General features: G+C 40.3%; 2 protein-coding genes and 1 non-coding gene across 3 annotated transcripts; 2 read left to right on the plus strand and 1 right to left on the minus strand.

The window, feature by feature from the left end:
• Positions 1 to 675: 675 nt before the first annotated feature.
• On the minus strand, positions 676 to 6742 carry sprtn (SprT-like N-terminal domain). The gene is made up of 5 exons (XM_022215506.2): positions 6144 to 6742; positions 5812 to 5911; positions 4876 to 5004; positions 4492 to 4774; positions 676 to 2682 (listed from the first exon to the last, which is right to left on the minus strand). Exons 1-5 carry the CDS (start codon positions 6473 to 6475, stop codon positions 1670 to 1672), a joined length of 1857 nt encoding a protein of 618 aa, XP_022071198.2. The 5' UTR covers positions 6476 to 6742; the 3' UTR covers positions 676 to 1669.
• A 495-nt stretch (positions 6743 to 7237) lies between these two features.
• exoc8 (exocyst complex component 8) lies at positions 7238 to 12974 on the plus strand. Its single transcript, XM_022215505.2, has 4 exons — positions 7238 to 8534; positions 9998 to 10251; positions 11133 to 11381; positions 11858 to 12974. The coding sequence occupies exons 1-4, from the start codon at positions 7382 to 7384 to the stop codon at positions 12260 to 12262; spliced, it is 2061 nt and encodes a 686-aa protein (XP_022071197.1). The 5' UTR covers positions 7238 to 7381; the 3' UTR covers positions 12263 to 12974.
• Positions 12975 to 15152: 2178 nt separating this feature from the next.
• LOC127530418 (U1 spliceosomal RNA) lies at positions 15153 to 15315 on the plus strand. Its single transcript, XR_007937008.1, has one exon. It is a non-coding gene; the product is annotated as a U1 spliceosomal RNA (small nuclear RNA).
• The last annotated feature ends 2552 nt before the right edge of the window (positions 15316 to 17867 follow it).

The following is a 17867-nucleotide window of genomic DNA, read 5'->3' on the forward strand; positions in this document are numbered from 1 at the left end:
CTTCACAAGTGTTGAAGGAATAACTATGAAATTCACCACAGATATTCACCAAAAAAAAACCTCTACTTCGAATTACAGCATCAGGAATGACTGCAGACTAAACATCCATCCATCTTCTTTACACCATTTAATCCTCATTAGGGTCGCGGGGGGGGGGGGCTGGAGTCTATCCCATCCGACTAAGGGTGAAGGCAGGGGACACCCGGGACAGGTCTCCAGTCTATCACAGGGCGACATATACAGACAAACAATCACGCTCACATTCACACCTACGGACAATTTAGAGTTACCAGTTAACCTCAGCATGTTTTTGGACTGTGGGAGGAAGCCAGAGTGCCAGAAGAAAACCCACACATGCACAGGGAGAACATCCAAACTCCACACAGAAAGATCCCTTCTAGCTGCAAGGCAACACTGCCAACCATTGAACCACGCTGCAGCCCCACACTAAAGATGCATTACACTATTTGACTGTATTCATTATTTTTTCCTATTTAACTGTCGCTCATGTTTGTTAACTCGGATGTCGCATTTTGCCATTTTCTGTGAATATTTTTGATTTATTGACCTACATATTCATTAAGTGATTCATTGAGTCATCTATTAAACGGCTTGAATTTTAATCAGACATAATGAACGTTAGACCCTCAGTTTAATTCCACTCCATACAAAATATTCAGAATAATATTAATGCTTTATTTAGCAATGCAAACTTGAACAGATTCTGTAATCTCCTTGACAACATGTACATAAAAGGACAGACAGACAGACAGACAGCTCAAATATTTCAAGCAGAAAATAACCATAAAAAATGCACACAAACTCTCACTGATTCTATTACTGTGGATCTGACATGTGAATTACATTGGTAGTATCGCTGTATTATTAAGGTCGGATCAAATACCCTGCACTGGCTGACCTTGCAGCTGGGTGCAGAGTAAATGTGAAGATGTGCAGAAATAAATAGCGAGCAAGTGTGAAATGCGATTCCCGCAGATCAGCAGAGATCAGTCGGTGTCTCCTGCTGTCTGAAGGGCAGCAGACGCAGATCTGAGATGGAAGATACATCAGATTACAGCAGCCAAGACTCAACCCACATACAACACAGCAGCTTCTTCATTTAAACCATGACTGATCTGTTTTCACATCATACCGATCAGTTCTGAAATCAATATGGTTTCCACTGCAATACTGTCAATACAGCTTACTAACGCAGCTCAAGCTGGTGTAAAAGAGACTGAAGAGTGTAATAGGCCATGCAGTGAAATACTTAATCAGTATGTAAAATAAGAATGAAGAAGCAGCCATCAGTAATGTTAACATCTGGTGGGAATGACCTTATTAACTCAAGCAAAATTCCCTTTCAACTACGTATCCGTAAAACCCTTCTGTTTTGTCTGGGATACGAAGGCACAAGCTGTTGAGCAGGCACTGTAGGAAAAAGAACCATCATTATTACAGTAAATAACAATGGCCATTATGAAAAATAACCAATCTGTTGGTAAAACTAGCGAGGCCTCGACCTAACAATGTCGTATCAAACCATTAAGGAAATAATTTTCCAAACTATTTAAAATCTCACAGTTAAGAACTTTCGGTGCCACATGAAGATGAACCATAACAATGCATCACAGCAAACTCCCTGAAACGTCTCCTTCAACATTCTCATTCAGGAGAGGCAGGAATCAAGATGCTCGTTGATCGTAGACTCCTGCACTTTAGCTTGGCACACAGGACAGCTGACCATCAGCGCAGAGGAGGAGGATGAGGACGAGGAGGCGACACTGTCAAGTCCTGCAGAGGACTGAAGAGATGTAGAGGAGGAGGAGGACGTAGTAGTCGCAGTTCTTTGCTGCATTGCGGGCGATTCTGTCTTTATCAACTCCCTCGACGCTGCTGAATCGCTGCTTAATGTCTTCTGGAAGAAGTCGAAGATGCTGGCTGAGCTGCTGCGGTCGTCCCACGGCCTCTTCCTCGATGTCTGACTCCCACCAGCTGCTCCTGATGTACTGCTGCTGTGAGAATCAGTGAAATACGTGGACTGTGTGGGTTTAGCAGCACTGCTTTGGGATCCTGTGGAAGCTACAGATGAGGACTTAAAATGGTTGGAAATATTGACACCAGGCTTAGATCTAGGAGGTGAAGAAGTTACACGGGTAGTCGTGGTACTCTTTGGTGACATCAGTGAGTCTCTTTTAGTCTCTGTGTTGGAGACGGAGGACTGAGTCGCTGACTTCCTGAGGCTTGTGCTGTTGAAGAGGTCGTCAATGGACTTCTGTTTGATTTTATCTGCTCCTTGGCTGCTACTGCTGTGGGATTTAGGGATTCTTACCGGTGAGCCGTTAATGTTGACAAAAACCCTCGTGTTACCAACAGACCTCTTTACGGGTGGCTTTTTCCCTGTGGAAGTAGCTGCTCTGACTGAGGGAGAGGAGCTGGGGATCCCACTGGTTGAGTCACCCAGGCCAGAGCGAACAGGAGAGGTGAGACTTTTAGCAGGAGATGAAGGGGTGAAGAAATTCTTAGGAGAGGAGAGAGGGCTGGACAAAGGTGTTCTCACAACAGGCACGAGTGCTTTGTTAGATGGAGAGGAAGACGTGGAGTTCTGAGAGCTCCCTCCAAGGACGAAGCCTTTTCCACTAAATGGGATGACGTTCCTTATATCCTGAGATCTAGAAGATCCTGAGAGAAAACGGTACAATTTAGAGTCAGCCATGCAATGTATTTACATTTAATACACTTAGTTCCAACTGTCCTAGTAAAGGAAACGACATAAAAACATCAAAATGTGAACCCAATGTGAACATGACACATTTTTACTCACTGTGGGCTCTTTTTCCACGGCAATACAGGGATGACTATTTTAAACAATTTTATTAACTGATAGTCAGCCAAGTTATCAATCAATAATTGATTAGTTGTTAAAGCAAATAAAGTGCAGCAGCAGGAAGGCTGTCCTGGTAAACTTGGTCTTGTTTCCTACACAAGAAGACTGATTGAAAGCCATTGAACGCTACACACGTTTCTGTCATGGTGCTAGCTAAACCCCAATAATACTGTTGGCTTCACAAACACCAAAAATCCCCTCACCCATCCACAACAACCAAAATTCATACACAATACAATTAACCACGACTATTACTTATTTAACCATCCAGATATAAACACTAAGATTTCCACGGTTCCTTCTGATTGACAGCATAGAACTGCTCATAATCATCTTTTTGGGCTTGTTATCGTTCTTAGTTTTTTTTACATTTGAACTTCATTGCTTGGTGCTTTGCACATCCATTTTGATGTCTTTGTTGTTTTTTGTCATGAACCTGTCTGTAACTCAGTTATATTATACTGTTGTATTGTCTAGCGCAGATCCCTTAGTGCTGTTTGTCGGTGACTCAGTGTTGTCTTGTGTCATTTGAATGAGGACAGGTCTCTCTTGAGAATGAGACCCAGTGTCTCAATAAGATTACCTGTATAAACAAAGGTTCAATAAAAAATAAAACATAAGTGTGACTTTGTCTTCTGCCTTATCAAAAACACACTTGTAATCTGGTAAATTATTGATGATAATTCATTGATTAACAATTCATCATGAATTGCTAATTCAATTAATAAACACATAATCTGATAAAATATAAATGTTAATATATATTAATAAATCTTTAAAATATTATTAAAATATTTATTAACATTATTTAATAAATGTTAATCATAAATATTATTTAATGATAAATAATGATAAAATGTTAATTTATTAGCATTTAATGTAGGTTAATAAATGCTATTAATGTTGTTATTATAGTATAAAAATGTTAATTAATGAATCGTTATTTAAATGAATTAACAATTTATCATCAAGCATGGCTAGAAGAAGAACCTGTCTTTTATGCAGCACGACACATGTAAGACCATGATTTTTTTTTTACAAAAGAAAAAACAAAATATTAATTTCTGTGAATTTATAGTGTACAAAGATTTTTTTTAAAGAAATCAACATGTGCAACATTTTTCCAAATGCCCACAAGCATTACCAATACTGACAAAAAAATAAACAGTGGCTCTGTGGACTATATATATATTTTACTACTTCAGTTTTTAATTTGTTTCCATACCTCTGTCCTATCTGCTTTGTGCAAAAGTTTTTGTTTTATACAGAATATATACATATTTTTGGTGAATTTTCAAATGAGACATGCAGAATAAAGTGATTTTGACGGCATATTACACTTTTAAGTTTAAATGTGGTTAATATTTGATGTGGGAACAGAATGCAAACATGTTTAGCTGTCGGACTGAAAGTTGAAACATTTACGTGTAAGCATGTATGGAGATGACGCCGCATTAGTGGCTGCTGCTCCATATTAAAAGCAGCCAACAAGCGACACACAGCATGGCTTCTATTGTGACGTTAGTACTGACTGTGACAATATGTACTGTATTTTTAACAAAAGCTACTACAGCTGATACCAGGACAAGGTACAGGCATGTTACCTGGAGTTGTACTTGAAGGCTTCCCATTTCCTGAGGCCTTCTTCTCCATTGTCTTGCCATCCTTTTTGCCTTTTTTGCCATAACCTTCAGGCTCCTTCACCTTGGTATAAGTCCCCCCACAAGTCCTCCGGTGATCCTCCCACCAAGGGTCCAGAGAGGATGGAGCCCGGTTCATAGCCCTCTTCACAAAGCCAAAGTATGGCTTGCGGCTCTGGCAGGGTCCGTTGCAGCGCCACCAGTGCTGCCGGTACACATCAACCTCATCGTGGAAGCTGTGATAGACCTGAGAGGACAGAGGGATTTTCAGGAGATTGTTTTCTAATTTAGGTTGCTGAAAATGTTTCCGATAAGTCTTCATTTTCATTCTAGAGAAGATACGCTTACGGTAATTTTCGTCCCACTGGCCTTGTTGATCCGGTGCATATGTTTGCAGAACTCTGGTCCGTGGCCATCTCTATCTCGGTTGTTCTGGGTCACAAACAGGAGTGCATGAATCATTTCATGGAGGAGGGTCTGTGGAAACCACAAAAAAAACCAAAAAACATTTATCTTTATGAGCATGTGTGCTCCTTCATAGAATTCCAGGCTCCTTCTCATACACTGACACCCATTCATGGATAGTATCTGTGGTAAAAAAAAAAAAAAAAAAAAGTCTCACGAAATGCAGAAATTTTAAAGTCTTTAAATCGGAACTTTAAATGCAGAGTAGCTTCTGTATGGAAAAATAATTTTTTTGTCTTAATTATGCATTTTGTTGGCAAGTATTTTGATAATTGGTTTGAATCATTTTTAAGGAAGAAAAAAGAAGAAAAGCTTTTTAAATCTGAATATTTTCCTGTTTCTTTAGTTATTTAGCTGCTGGGTTGTAGACAAAACAATAGGCCTGAGAATGCCATTTTGGGCTTTGGGGAACACTGATTGACATTTTTCATTGTTTTCTAATATTTCAAACACCAAACAACTAATCAGTTAATAAAGAAAATAATCAACAGAGTAACAGACAATCAAATTAATTGCTATTTACAGCCATTTTTTGATTGCTATTTTGTTTAACTTCTAACCCCATTATTAGTAAGCTGGTTGTAGATTTTCCAGGCTGTATATCAGGTTGATATACCAGTGTAAAGAAAACATAAATTATTTGTGAATCTGTTTTCAATGTTACTGTGATTGTTCTTTTCATTTGACAGGGGATTGATATTGCGGCACAAGTGACTATCTTTGCTGGGTATAGTGTGGTATTTTGAAAATTAAGAGTTCAAAATAGGAATACTCAAATTGCTCCTGAAATAAAAGTACTATTACAACTGTTCACCTCACCTCCACCAGGTCTTTTCGGGGCCTGAGCTTCAACAGAGGCTCACTGAGTCTGATTGAACACAGACCACCTCGGCCCTCATACGAACACACACCAGCACACCTGACAAGTGGAAGAGCAGGAGATATTAGAGACATGACACTAATAATTCATTTCATTTTTGTCTATTTTGTCATTTCTCACTTTGTCATTTACACCCTGTAGCATTGTACACTGGGTAGGATCAAACCAAACTCCATACAAAAATTAGGTAATTTTACTTTCAGCAGGAACACTGCTGCATTTACAAGTCAGTGACACTGAAAGCAACAGCACAAGCTAAAAGGTGACTTACAGTGTCATTCTGGGGCTCCACCTGACCTCCACTCCGCTGAGTTTCCCCCAGAAGAACATATCGTTGAACTCCAGGAACATGGCCCTCACATCGGGGCTGGGGTCAAGCATCTCCCAGGACTCGTCAACGATGGACAGCGGCCTCTCGGGCTGAGGAGTCGGCTTCCAGTAGGGAACAACATCACTGCCACCTTCAGTTACCTCCACTTTCCGTTTCTTACTGCTCTGCCCGAAGCCACTGTCCTCAAAGCCTTTTGATGAAAATAACGAGGTCTCATATTCATAGTTAAACTGCTCCTGTAGCTGAGTGGCGAGCAGAAAGTCCTCGTCCATGACAACGGGACACAAACTAGCTAGATAGCTACGTGGCTTTAGTGTGGATGCTAACTAGCTAATGCAGCTTGTACAGGGTTCTCAGACGGGTGGCAGCATCGTTAGATCCTCAGCACAGTCCGTCAGACTACCTATGTGGAGAAATATTTGGATATGTGTCATGATTTTACCCGAAACAACCACATCTTCATGTCGCGTTTGATAACTGCCACTCTCCTGCTAGCGCCAACAGTCCACGTATCAAGCGTCAGACAACACAACCGAATAATTTCCAATACGCATTTCAAAATAAATTTCCTACACTTGCTTTAAGCGAATGTGCTTTGTTAATATGGATTTTTTTAAATGTATATGTAAATTAATAAGTTAGTGTTTTTTTAAACTACTATTTCTCGTTCTAAAGCATGCTAACGCCTTTTTGAATGGTTGTTATATAGTTTTAAAGTGACACTTCCACTCTAGATTTGCGTCAGTCTCATTAACTTGATAAAACTCGATCGTTTCAAAAATAATAGCAATGCCTTCTGGGATATGTAGTCGTCTTTTCATTTCAGGTAGTTGGCCAACTAAGTTATTGCGGGGTTTTTCTCTGTTGTTGTCTAGTGATGGCATTCATAGAAAAATATCCCCAATCAGTCTTAAGTCATACATATTTTGAATAACAAGATAAAATGTGTATTCTGTAAGCGGTTCAACGTTGCTTAAAAACGCTCCTTGTATGCTATTTGTTGGCCATCTTTTTTTTTTTTCCTGAATCCCGTGACGCTTCAGGGTGTCAACCAGTTTGCAGCTTCCTGTTTGGGTTGCTGCTAGAGCCAAGGCGCCTCTGTGAACGGTTTCTCTGTCTACTTCTCTGAATATTTTTTCAGCATTTAGTTGTAATAAGGAATACACACACCATTAAAGATGTCGGAAACGGGGAACCGGCTTCGTAAACTGCTCGAATCGCCCAATTTCGACCCGCAAAACTACGTGAAGCAGCTGTCGCAGCAGTCCGACGGCGACAGAGATCTGCAGGAACATCGGCAAAAAATCCAAAACTTGGCCGACGAAACCGCTCAGAACCTGAAGAAAAATGTGTACAAGAACTACAGACAGTTCATCGAAACGGCCAAAGAGATTTCCTACCTGGAGAGTGAGATGTACCAGCTGAGCCACATCTTGACTGAGCAGAAGAGCATCATGGAGAGCATCACTCAGGCCCTGCTGTCCACAGACAAGGACGAGACCTCCAAAGAGATGCAGGCGGCTTTTCCCAAAGAGACGGAGGAGCTGAAGCAGAGGACGCTGACCTCCCTGCTGGAGAAAGTGGAAGGGGGTAAAAACATCATGGACACCCCAGGGAGGCACCTCGTCTACAATGGTGACCTGGTGGAGTTTGATGTGGACAACATGTCCCCCATCCAGAAGGTGCATGCTTTCCTCATGAATGACTGTCTGTTAATTGCCACCTGGCTGCCCAACCGCCGTGGTACAGTTAAGTATAAATACAATGCCCTGTACGACCTGGAGAGCTTTGCGGTGGTCAACGTAAAAGACAATCCGCCCATGAAGGACATGTTCAAGATCCTCATGTTCCCAGACAGCCGCATCTTCCAGGCAGAGAACAGCAAGATCAAGAAGGAGTGGCTGGAGATCCTGGATGAAACCAAGAAAAACAAAGTCTCCAAGGACAGACATAAGAAGGAAGAGGAGGTCCCTACTTCTCCTGTAAGAGCTGAGGTGTCTACTAACCCCTTCGACATAGATGATGATGATGAACCGGTGGATGCTGAGGAAAACGTGGACCTCAGCCTTGAGTGGATCCAGGAGCTTCCAGAAGATCTGGACGTGTGCATCGCTCAGAGAGACTTTGAGGGTGCGGTGGACCTGCTGGACAAGCTCAACGAGTATCTCAAAGATCAGCCGATCACCCCGAAGGTTAAAGATCTCCGGTTGAAGGTGGATGAGCGCGTGCGGCAGCTGACGGAGGTCCTGGTGTTCGAGTTGTCTCCAGATCGGTCACTCCGTGGTGGACCAAAAGCGACCCGGCGGGCTGTATCCCAGCTCATCAGACTAGGTTCTTCTTTAACACTTCACACGCACGTTGAGAAGCATATCTTTAGCACAGTTGCAGCAAACAATATCACAGTCCCCTGAATTCACACTAAGCACCTCTTTAGTCCACTCACAGTGTTTGCAAGGCTGAAGGGCACCTTATCAGCAGCTGCTAAGGCGTATGACTTAGTCACTGTCCTCACCTGGATCATTTGCATGAAGTAGTTGACTTGCAAATCATGTTTTGTTCATTTTGTCCTTGGAGTGATATTCAGAAAAATAAGTTGCACCTCATTGTTATGTATTCAGCGTGTCAGCTTCTTAGATGAGCTTTTCCTGAATCTTCAGTGTAGTTTCAGGCTGTGTTGAATTTTACATATTAAGACTCCAGACCCCAGACCTTAACGTCTTTACACACTCATGATAATTTTTATTTTGTTGCATTGTCAGATTAACTATCTGTTTGCAGTCATGGCTTTTGGTGAACAACCAAACTTGTAGAACAGAGCTTCAACGGATTATTTTAATGATTGAATTAATATTTTTCTTAATTAATCGATAAGTTGTTTGCTCTAAAAAAGGTCAGAAAATTGTGATAAACGTTGTTTAATGTTTCCTAAAGGCCAAGATGACAAATATCTTGTAGTCCCCAATCCGAAATAGTCAGTTTATTGTCCTAAAGGGGAAAGTAACCAAAAAATATTCAAATTTAAGAAGCTTGACTCAGAAAATGTAGGCTTTTTTTGTTTATGAAAAATACTCAAACTAATGAATTAATCATCAACACAGTTTTAGTATTTGCTGTAGTTGACAGCTACATGATGAACTGATTAATCAGTTAGTCATTGCAGCGCTAAGTGTAGGATATGATGTCTTGTGTTAGTGAAAACACTGCACTTTTGTGTGGACACATTTTAAAATTATTCCTTATCAAAATGATGTGGGATATGAGTACATATATAAAAATATTTTGAGAGGTCAGAAATACACCAAAAAAATGGCTCTTTCAGGGATTTAAAGTCTGCGGTTATAAGTCTAAAGTTTCTCTGGTAAAGGACAGAAATTATTGAGCTTGCCCAACAAAGCTCTGTACATTTTCTAAATATAAATTCCCAAATTTCATTTTATCTGTTCGGATATATTATTCTGATAATTATATGTTTCTAAATTATTTTCAGAATGTTGTTTTACAGCGCTCTCTACACCTTCCACTATTTCTATAGAGAATATCATTTTATTTTTCATTTATTTCATAATTTTCTTAAAAATACAACCACTTATATAGTACTTGTCCACCCAATCATGGAAGGTAAACTCCTTTTCATATCATGAAACCAAACTCTTACAAACATTACGAAGGCCATGGATGTTGTTTCTTCATTCTTATCAACAGATATAAACCTCTCAAATGATCCCATATTGGGAATGAGCAGTCTCCTCTGTGTCGTCAAAACATTAATTCTGGGGTTCCTGTTTTACTTTCAGGACAATCCACCAAAGCCTGTGAGCTGTTTCTGAAGAACCGTGCCGCAGCGGTCCAGACAGCCATACGTCAGCTTCGTATCGAAGGAGCCACGCTGCTGTACATCCACAAACTCTGCAACATCTTCTTCACCAGCTTGCTGGAGACCGCCAAGGAGTTTGAGATGGACTTTGCAGGGAACACAGGCTGCTACTCTGCCTTCGTGGTCTGGTCCAGATCAGCCATGAGGATGTTTGTGGACGCCTTCAGCAAGCAGGTAGGTAGAGGGTTTGGTCGACAAGTAATCTGACTCACAGGATGGAAGTGGGGCAGAGGCATGCCATTTCTTTCTTCTATCTGCATGTTACTGTTTTCAAAATCCCCTTTTTGACAAAAAACAGCAACATCTGAGCAGCAACTCTACACATAAAATAATAGTCAAGTTTTGCTGAAGGTGTGGATTGTGCAGCCTTGCTTAGTTTTTGCAGTGAATTCTTTATTTTTAATGACAGTGCCTGCCTCGATGCATAAAAACATGCCACCAAAACAGTTTCACCTCTGCTATTTTGCAGGTTCGTTGTCATCTTTGGCTTGGCTCCGTCCAATTAAACCCTGTTTGGTTTATATATAGCAGAAATATAATGTGGTGGAGTCAGTCCATTCTGCAGCATCAACACAGTGCTGTGGAGAGAAATCTGGTCTTTAACATCCTGTTAAATACCTTTTTATCCCATGGTCAGTAAATATGTTTTAGTGCAGATCTCTGGGCTGTAAAATCTGCACCTGGGCTTCTAGGCAAAAGACTATGAGCCAAGATGCAAAACTTTGCTTACTTATTATTTTGCATTGCTAAAACATAACAAAATAAGCAAAAACACGGCTAGTTAAAGTTAATTCATAGAATATGCTTTCATTTCTTGTTGTTTTAAAAGAGGAAAGTTTCTGGGTTAATAAATCTGAAAAAAATAGTTTGTTAAAACTGACAATGACTAACATATTGATCTATTTGATTTAAGCTAATTCTTGGCAAGAACCACATAAGGACACATGGTTAAATTTGGTCTAGTTCTCTAATATAGCAGCCAGAAGGTGCTATATGTCACTTTAAAGCCAATTTATGCTTGTGTTGTTTCACAAGTGTTTTGTTCTCCTCCCCAGGTGTTTGACAGTAAGGAGAGCCTGTCGACAGCTGCAGAATGTGTGAAGGTGGCTAAAGAACACTGCCAGCAGCTGACTGAGATCGGCCTGGACCTGACCTTCACCCTGCAGTCGCTGTTGGTCAAAGACATCAAAGCCGCCCTGCACAGCTACAAGGACATCATCATTGAAGCCACCAAACACCGAAACTCTGAGGAGATGTGGAGGAGGATGAACCTCATGACACCCGAGGCTTTGGCTAAACTCAAGGTGGAATTCATTCTGCACGAGTTTTCATGTTTTCGGTGTTGTCTCATCTTTTATTTTGTCTCTGGATTCTCACCTGTTCTCAGTCATTATTTTTTGACTGTCATTTTGTTTTCTTCAAATATCAGAATTTTGATCGAACTAGTGATGAATTTTAGAACTGAATCAAGTCATCCCCAAATTGATTTGCAAAAGAAAATGTCTACTGGTTGTACAAAACAAGACACAACTTTGTACTGCAAAAAATGGTGACAATTTGATAGCACTTTCACTCTTATCTCATTAAATTAAATACTAACTGATTTAGAAATAGCCTCCATTGGAAATCATCAGTTGAAGTACTAAATTGTGTTTTGATTTTTAGTTGGTAGTGGTTTTGAAATTAAAGCATAATTTGAGGCTTTCATATATAATCTGCTACAAATCACTGTTAAGTTTTGCCTGTTGAAACATTAACACATTTGTCTTTGTCTCTGCAGGACGAGATGCGCAGCTGTGGTATAAGCTTCGAGCAGTACACTGGCGATGACTGCTGGGTGAACCTGAGCTACACCATCGTGGCCTTTACTAAGCAGATGATGAGCTTCTTGGAGGAAGGTCTGAAGCTCTACTTCCCTGAGCTGCACATGGTGCTGCTGGAGAGTCTGAGGGAGATCATCCTGGTGGCCGTCCAGCATGTGGACTACAGCCTCCGCTGTGAGCAGGACCCCGAGAAAAAGTCCTTCATCATGCTAAATGCCACCTTCCTTCATGACACGGTGCTGCCGGTGGTGGAGCGGAGGTTTGAGGAAGGCGTGGGGAAGCCGGCCAAACAGCTACAGGACTTGAGAAAGAGCACGAGGCCGGTTCGAATCAACCCTGAGAGCACCACGTCTGTGGTCTGAGACTGATAGGGAGGCATGAGACTGCAGTAAAGGACAAAAAACACGTGCACACTCTTTTACTAACTGTTCTAGCAATGTCATCTTCCACTTAAGAAATAAACACAACACTAGATGCTGGCTCATTCGATACTACAGGACAGTAAATGACCGGGTGCATCAAGCTACTTGCACCTGAATTTGTGGACACCTATTATTATTGACTAATGATAAAAAATCAACAGATTTTTTGTAGTATTTTCAAAAATTCTGCATCCCGCATCCAGTATTCTTGAGCAGTGGAGATGTTCCATTTGTCAGGAGTGGTTCTTCAGGATCATCAAAGACCTGTAATGAATATAGTCCAACAGCTGATAACTTAAATTTATGATCAATTATGTGTAGTTCTGTGCATCTGTGTGCCCTGTATTCTTAAATTTAACTACACCATGGATGCCAGGTACCTGTAAACCTCTGCTCTTAATGGAAAACGTGTACTCGCCATGCAAGCTAATGGCTATGCTGGTTCAAAGTTTGTGAGGGATAAATTATGTTAGATTTCCCCTTTTTTGATCGCCACTATATTCTTATTAGACATGAAAGCATTCTAGCATACTGGGACTGATTTAAAGGGATGACTAAAAAGAATTGCACTGTTAAATGTTCACTTTTAGTCAAAATGTGCAAATCTGTGTTTAACTAACATGGAAATTTAATAAAGCTCAATATGCACAGACACTGTCTTTATTTTATTAGAAGAAATATGTAAACCTCTATGCTTTTTTATCCTTCCATGAGAATTTTCTAACATAAATAATCAGTCTGGTTTTTATGCCTGTCTTAAAACATGAAATGGTTGCTTTTTGTCATATTTTGAATTTTTGCTCAAATGTTGTAAGTCACCTGTGTGTCTTTTCTTCCATGTCAAAGGTACATTTTTCACATTTGAATTAATCTTTCAGATTCGTTCTTTTCCACAGTATTGACAAACCAGTCAGATTCATAGAAATTTTTACTTTTGAGAAAAAGAAAAACTCCACAGATACTACAGTAACTGTCTGGGATCTTGCGCTGCTTTCGTTGTTTCGCTACTGCCTCGGTTCTCTTACTACATATAGTAAAAACTATAAATTCAGCAATGTAAGATGTAAGCAAATACAATGCTTTTTTTTAAAGCACAATCAAATCTAGTGGAATATCTATGATGCTGTAATGCGACAAGATGTAAGTAGCTCGAATGTAAAACAGAAATTGAACATGAATCATTTTTAATGCCACAGATCCGACAAAACTGCAACGGTTTTTAGAAAAGGCTTCAGATAAACATTGTTGCTAATAACTAGAGACCCGAGAGGGGCAAAATAAATCACCCCAGATAGTCTGACACATCTTTGACAGGTTTGTGTTTTTGAGAATGACAAATCTATGCAGCAGAGAATGTAATTTTCTAATCCACAGACTAGTATTTTAAAGGTTAATCATAATTTCACTGGTTAAATTCACCTCAGTTTATTTGATACACTTAGTGGAGGGCAAAAAGAGGATAGAAAATGATTCTTAAAACCCAACTAAACTAGTTTATCTTAATATATAATGCGGCCCATTTCTTGGCCCTTGTTTAATGGCTACATTGCTCTCTTGTGGAAGCTTATAATTAGCAAATATTAAATATGTTGGCTGCTGTATCCACACAGGTGGTAAAGCAACCTGACAGTCCCTGAGTTTAAGCTTTATTAAGATTCACTCTATTTGAAAATACTTTCATCAGTTCTAGCGTTAAATTATATTTTCTGGTTAACATCCTAAAATCTCAATTCTTTAAATCATTTTTGCTGGCCTGTCTTCTGCAATAAAACCCCAGTTTAGCCAGTTTGGGTTGTATTACTGCAACAGTTGCGCTTCTCTCTGTGTAAAACATTATCAGCAGTCAAACTGCCGCCAGGGCAGATGCAGATATTTTTAGACACCCGATTCAACACTCGATTGTTCTCTCTGCTTCACAGCTCATCTCGGGATAATCATTGATGTGATTGAGGGCCCAAGGAAAGCCTCAGGTGAAGTTATCCACTTTTTCCAAGAGAGGAAGCACCATGCTGGTGGGGTTATATGAGAAGGATTCATTCAGTCAGCCCTCTTCAGGAACACAAAGTAAATATTTCACATGATAAACAGATGGTGATTTTGCTTCTTTTCCTGCAAAGGCCAAGACAGTGGTGGAGGTGATGTGCTTCAATACTTCATTTCAACATCTTCATCCAAGGGGAAAATGACACTAAGTGTTCGCTTTTAACCATAGCAAAAGTGTGAATTATTAGGTACTTAAAAGATTCTTAACATAACCTGATTTAACCAGGTGCAATTTCCCCCAGCCAGAAAAGCTAGTACACCAGGTGTAGCTTGAATATGACACATTTACATGTGTAAAATTTGTATTGTAATGCTCTTCATGGCTGTGAAAGTCATTTCTGACCTCTGATTAAATAAAGATTAGTCCAGTGGTTAATATAAAAAAGAATGACATATTAAAGGATGCCATGATCAACATACACTCAACAAAAATATAAACGCAACACTTTTGTTTGTGCTCCCACTTTTTATGAAATGAACTCAAAGATCTAAACCTTTTTCCACATACACAATATCACCATTTCTCTCAAATATTGTTCACAAATCTGTCTAAATCTGTGATAGTGAGCACTTCTCCTTTGCTGAGAATATCCATCCCACCTCACAGGTGTGCCATATCAAGATACTGATGAGACACCATGATTAGTGCAGAGGTGTGCCTGAGACTGCCCACAATAAATTGGTCGAATTGTTGCCGGGGCTAGATCCTGGAATTCTGCGTTTCAGGCACCATGAGCCAGGGTACTGCATGTGGAGATGGGGCCCCTGGGTCCACCCCCACCAAGTCATACTTACCTGGCAGGGGAGATGCCATGATCAGCAAGGTGGCTCACCCAGGTTGAGGCCCAGCCATTGCACTCTGGCTAGCTGACGCCTGCGAATTCCCCAAACGTGGGAATCTTGACTGCATAATTTCTGGTAGTGGGGGACTGCGTTCGCGCTCTCCCCTGATTGCTCTGTGAAAATGAGATTGTGTGGGTCCAGTGGTTGCCTGACAGTGAAGTGTTGCTTGTTGCCAAGTGAGGATGTTTGGTGCTTGTTGTTGCTGCTGTTGCTTTCTGTGTTCTATCCACACACAAGCCCGTTTCCACAGAAAAACGGTTGCTGTGCGGCTTTCAGGGCTGCTTTCAAACACTGTGCCTTAGCCGTCAATCCAGTGCTAATGGGGAATTGGGTGTGGCCTGTTGAGGTGAACATAATGCAGTGTGTGCTGTTTGCTCTGCGTCTGTTCTTTGTGAAAAGCGTTGTGGTTTTAATGCATACATTAAAATGCACAAGCAGGAATGTTCCTGGTGGAACAAACAATGTCTGCAAGGCCATTTTGAGTGGCTGCACAAACAACCTCATGCATAATGCTTTGGGGCAGTTGTTGCCGGGGCTAGACCCTGGAAATCTGCGTTTCAGGCACCATGAGCCAGGGTACTGCATGTGGAGATGGGGCCCCTGGGTCCACTCCCACCAAGTCATACTTACCTGGCAGGGGAGATTAGTGATGGGAGATCGAGGCTTTGATGAAGCTTCAACACTTTATCCAATACCTGCTTCATTACTCGAGGCTTCACTGACACTCAGTGCTCGAGTAGGACATCTAGTGGTCAATAAAATGAAGTGCAATTGATTCATGTTTCTGATTGGTTCATGGATTGTTTTGGATTTGATTCGCCATGCACGTTCCTGTTTCACTACATTAGATGATTGTATCTGTTCTAGTGGCTACAATAATAATAATATTACCAGCAATAATAATGACTATAACTACTGAAGAGCCTGTTTCTTATCTGCCATGTCTGTCTGTAACCCTATATACTCTTCACTGATATTCTGTGTTATGAAACATTTAAACGGTGCTGCTACATTCATGAGATGTGCAGTACAGACTGATGCAATTTTCACATGAGGCTGGTGCAAATACAGATTATATTATGGATTTTGGCAAAGTATGTCTTGGGTTAATTGGTAAAGAGGGTGTGCTTGTGTAACTGGATATGATTTTTTTTAACAATGTATTAACAGTTTTTGTATGCAGGTACATATATGCATTGCAGTATACCTTACAAGACTTACTCAGTTATGCAAATATTTTTAACCATAATGTGGTACTTGCACGTTAAACAGATCCTCATAAAATAAGGAAATGAAGAGAAAAAGATGGGGGGGGGGGAAATGAAATAAACATGTTCTCATACATGCAAATACATAAATACAGTAGCTTATACAGAACAGCAGGTAATCCTGTCATTCCTCTCATTCTGGCAGTTCCACGAGGTTTACATCACAACTGTTCATTCCACCTCATCACTTTCATCTGTTAAATTCATGGATTTCAAAAAAGCAATAAAGGGTCCCCACGCTTTCTCAAACAAATCCTGTCTCCCTTTTCATACATGTGTCACTCTTTCTAGAGGAAAGGTTATTAACATCTGCCTCACCCAGTCTACTAATCTTGGTATGCAAATTTTTTCCAAAAAAATGTTGTAATGTAATGTTTTTTAATGCAGGAGGCTTGAATCTATTATTATACGCTCACTCTTGGTGTACTTATGTCACCTTGGATAAAGTCCCAAAATAAAGTGAGCAGGGTTCATTGTAATATTTTTAGAAATAATATTCTCTATTGTTGTTAAGTCTTCCCCCAGAATTTTTTTAACCTTTGGGCAATCCCACATACAATGGTATAAAGTTCCGTTTGCCTCATTACATTTAACACATAAATCTGGGATGTTGCTGTTAATTTAATTTAAGTGGTGTAGTATATGTTCTCAACAACCATTTGTATTATAGCAATTTAAATCAGGTATTGATTGATTGAGTGTGGGCTTTGGTGCAAATCAGTTCCCAGTCCTCTGATGTTATGGCCATCTTTAGATCTTCTTTCCACTCTTTTCGTTTTTTTAACAGTCGTAGTTACCTTGATATCAGGCAGCAAATGGAAATTATGCCATACACAGGACCTTTTCCTGATTGGCTCCTGCTGCAGATCTATCTATCTATCTATCTATCTATCTATCTATCTATCTATCTATCTATCTATCTATCTATCTAGCTGTGAATGCTAGCTAGCTAGCTAGCTAGCAAGCTAGCAAGCTATACACTACTAACTGTCAAAGCAACGAACGGCAGCAACAAAATCAACCTACTCTGCGGAAAGTCAGTCAAATAAACGACACTCTGGGATCTCCTATCCCGGAACACACTCAATCCCGCCGAGTGATTCACAAAACAAACCGAACCAATCAGGTGATTCGAAGCAGTTGAGTGCTTCAAACGTCACGAGTCACATGACCAAATCAAGCGTCGGCACAGTGGCTCGATACGATTGCTTCATGAGCTACCGCGCATGTGTTGGGTATCAGAGGACCATCACTACTGATCTGGTAAATGAATTTTCGGGTCTGAAACGGGTATTGAAAAACAAAAATCACATTTAGGTTTTCTAAACATTCCATGAATGTGAACCGGCGTCTCCACTGACAGTTGTATTTACTAAATGTACCACATTACA

Source organism: Acanthochromis polyacanthus, chromosome 16, assembly GCF_021347895.1.
Source record: "Acanthochromis polyacanthus isolate Apoly-LR-REF ecotype Palm Island chromosome 16, KAUST_Apoly_ChrSc, whole genome shotgun sequence".
In the NCBI taxonomy this organism is placed as follows: domain Eukaryota; kingdom Metazoa; phylum Chordata; class Actinopteri; family Pomacentridae; genus Acanthochromis; species Acanthochromis polyacanthus.

Bases quoted from the DNA above. Each gene is read 5' to 3' on its own strand.
- sprtn (XM_022215506.2), bottom strand. From the start codon at position 6,475: ATGGACGAGGACTTTCTGCTCGCCACTCAGCTACAGGAGCAGTTTAAC. The intron at 5,005-5,811 runs GTGAGGTGAACA...TGGTTTCCACAG, and splicing joins CCCGAAAAGACCTGGTGGAG to ACCCTCCTCCATGAAATGAT. The intron at 4,775-4,875 runs GTAAGCGTATCT...CTGTCCTCTCAG, and splicing joins CCAGTGGGACGAAAATTACC to GTCTATCACAGCTTCCACGA.
- exoc8 (XM_022215505.2), top strand. From the start codon at position 7,382: ATGTCGGAAACGGGGAACCGGCTTCGTAAACTGCTCGAATCGCCCAAT. The intron at 8,535-9,997 runs GTTCTTCTTTAA...TTTTACTTTCAG, and splicing joins ATCCCAGCTCATCAGACTAG to GACAATCCACCAAAGCCTGT. The intron at 10,252-11,132 runs GTAGGTAGAGGG...TCTCCTCCCCAG, and splicing joins TGGACGCCTTCAGCAAGCAG to GTGTTTGACAGTAAGGAGAG.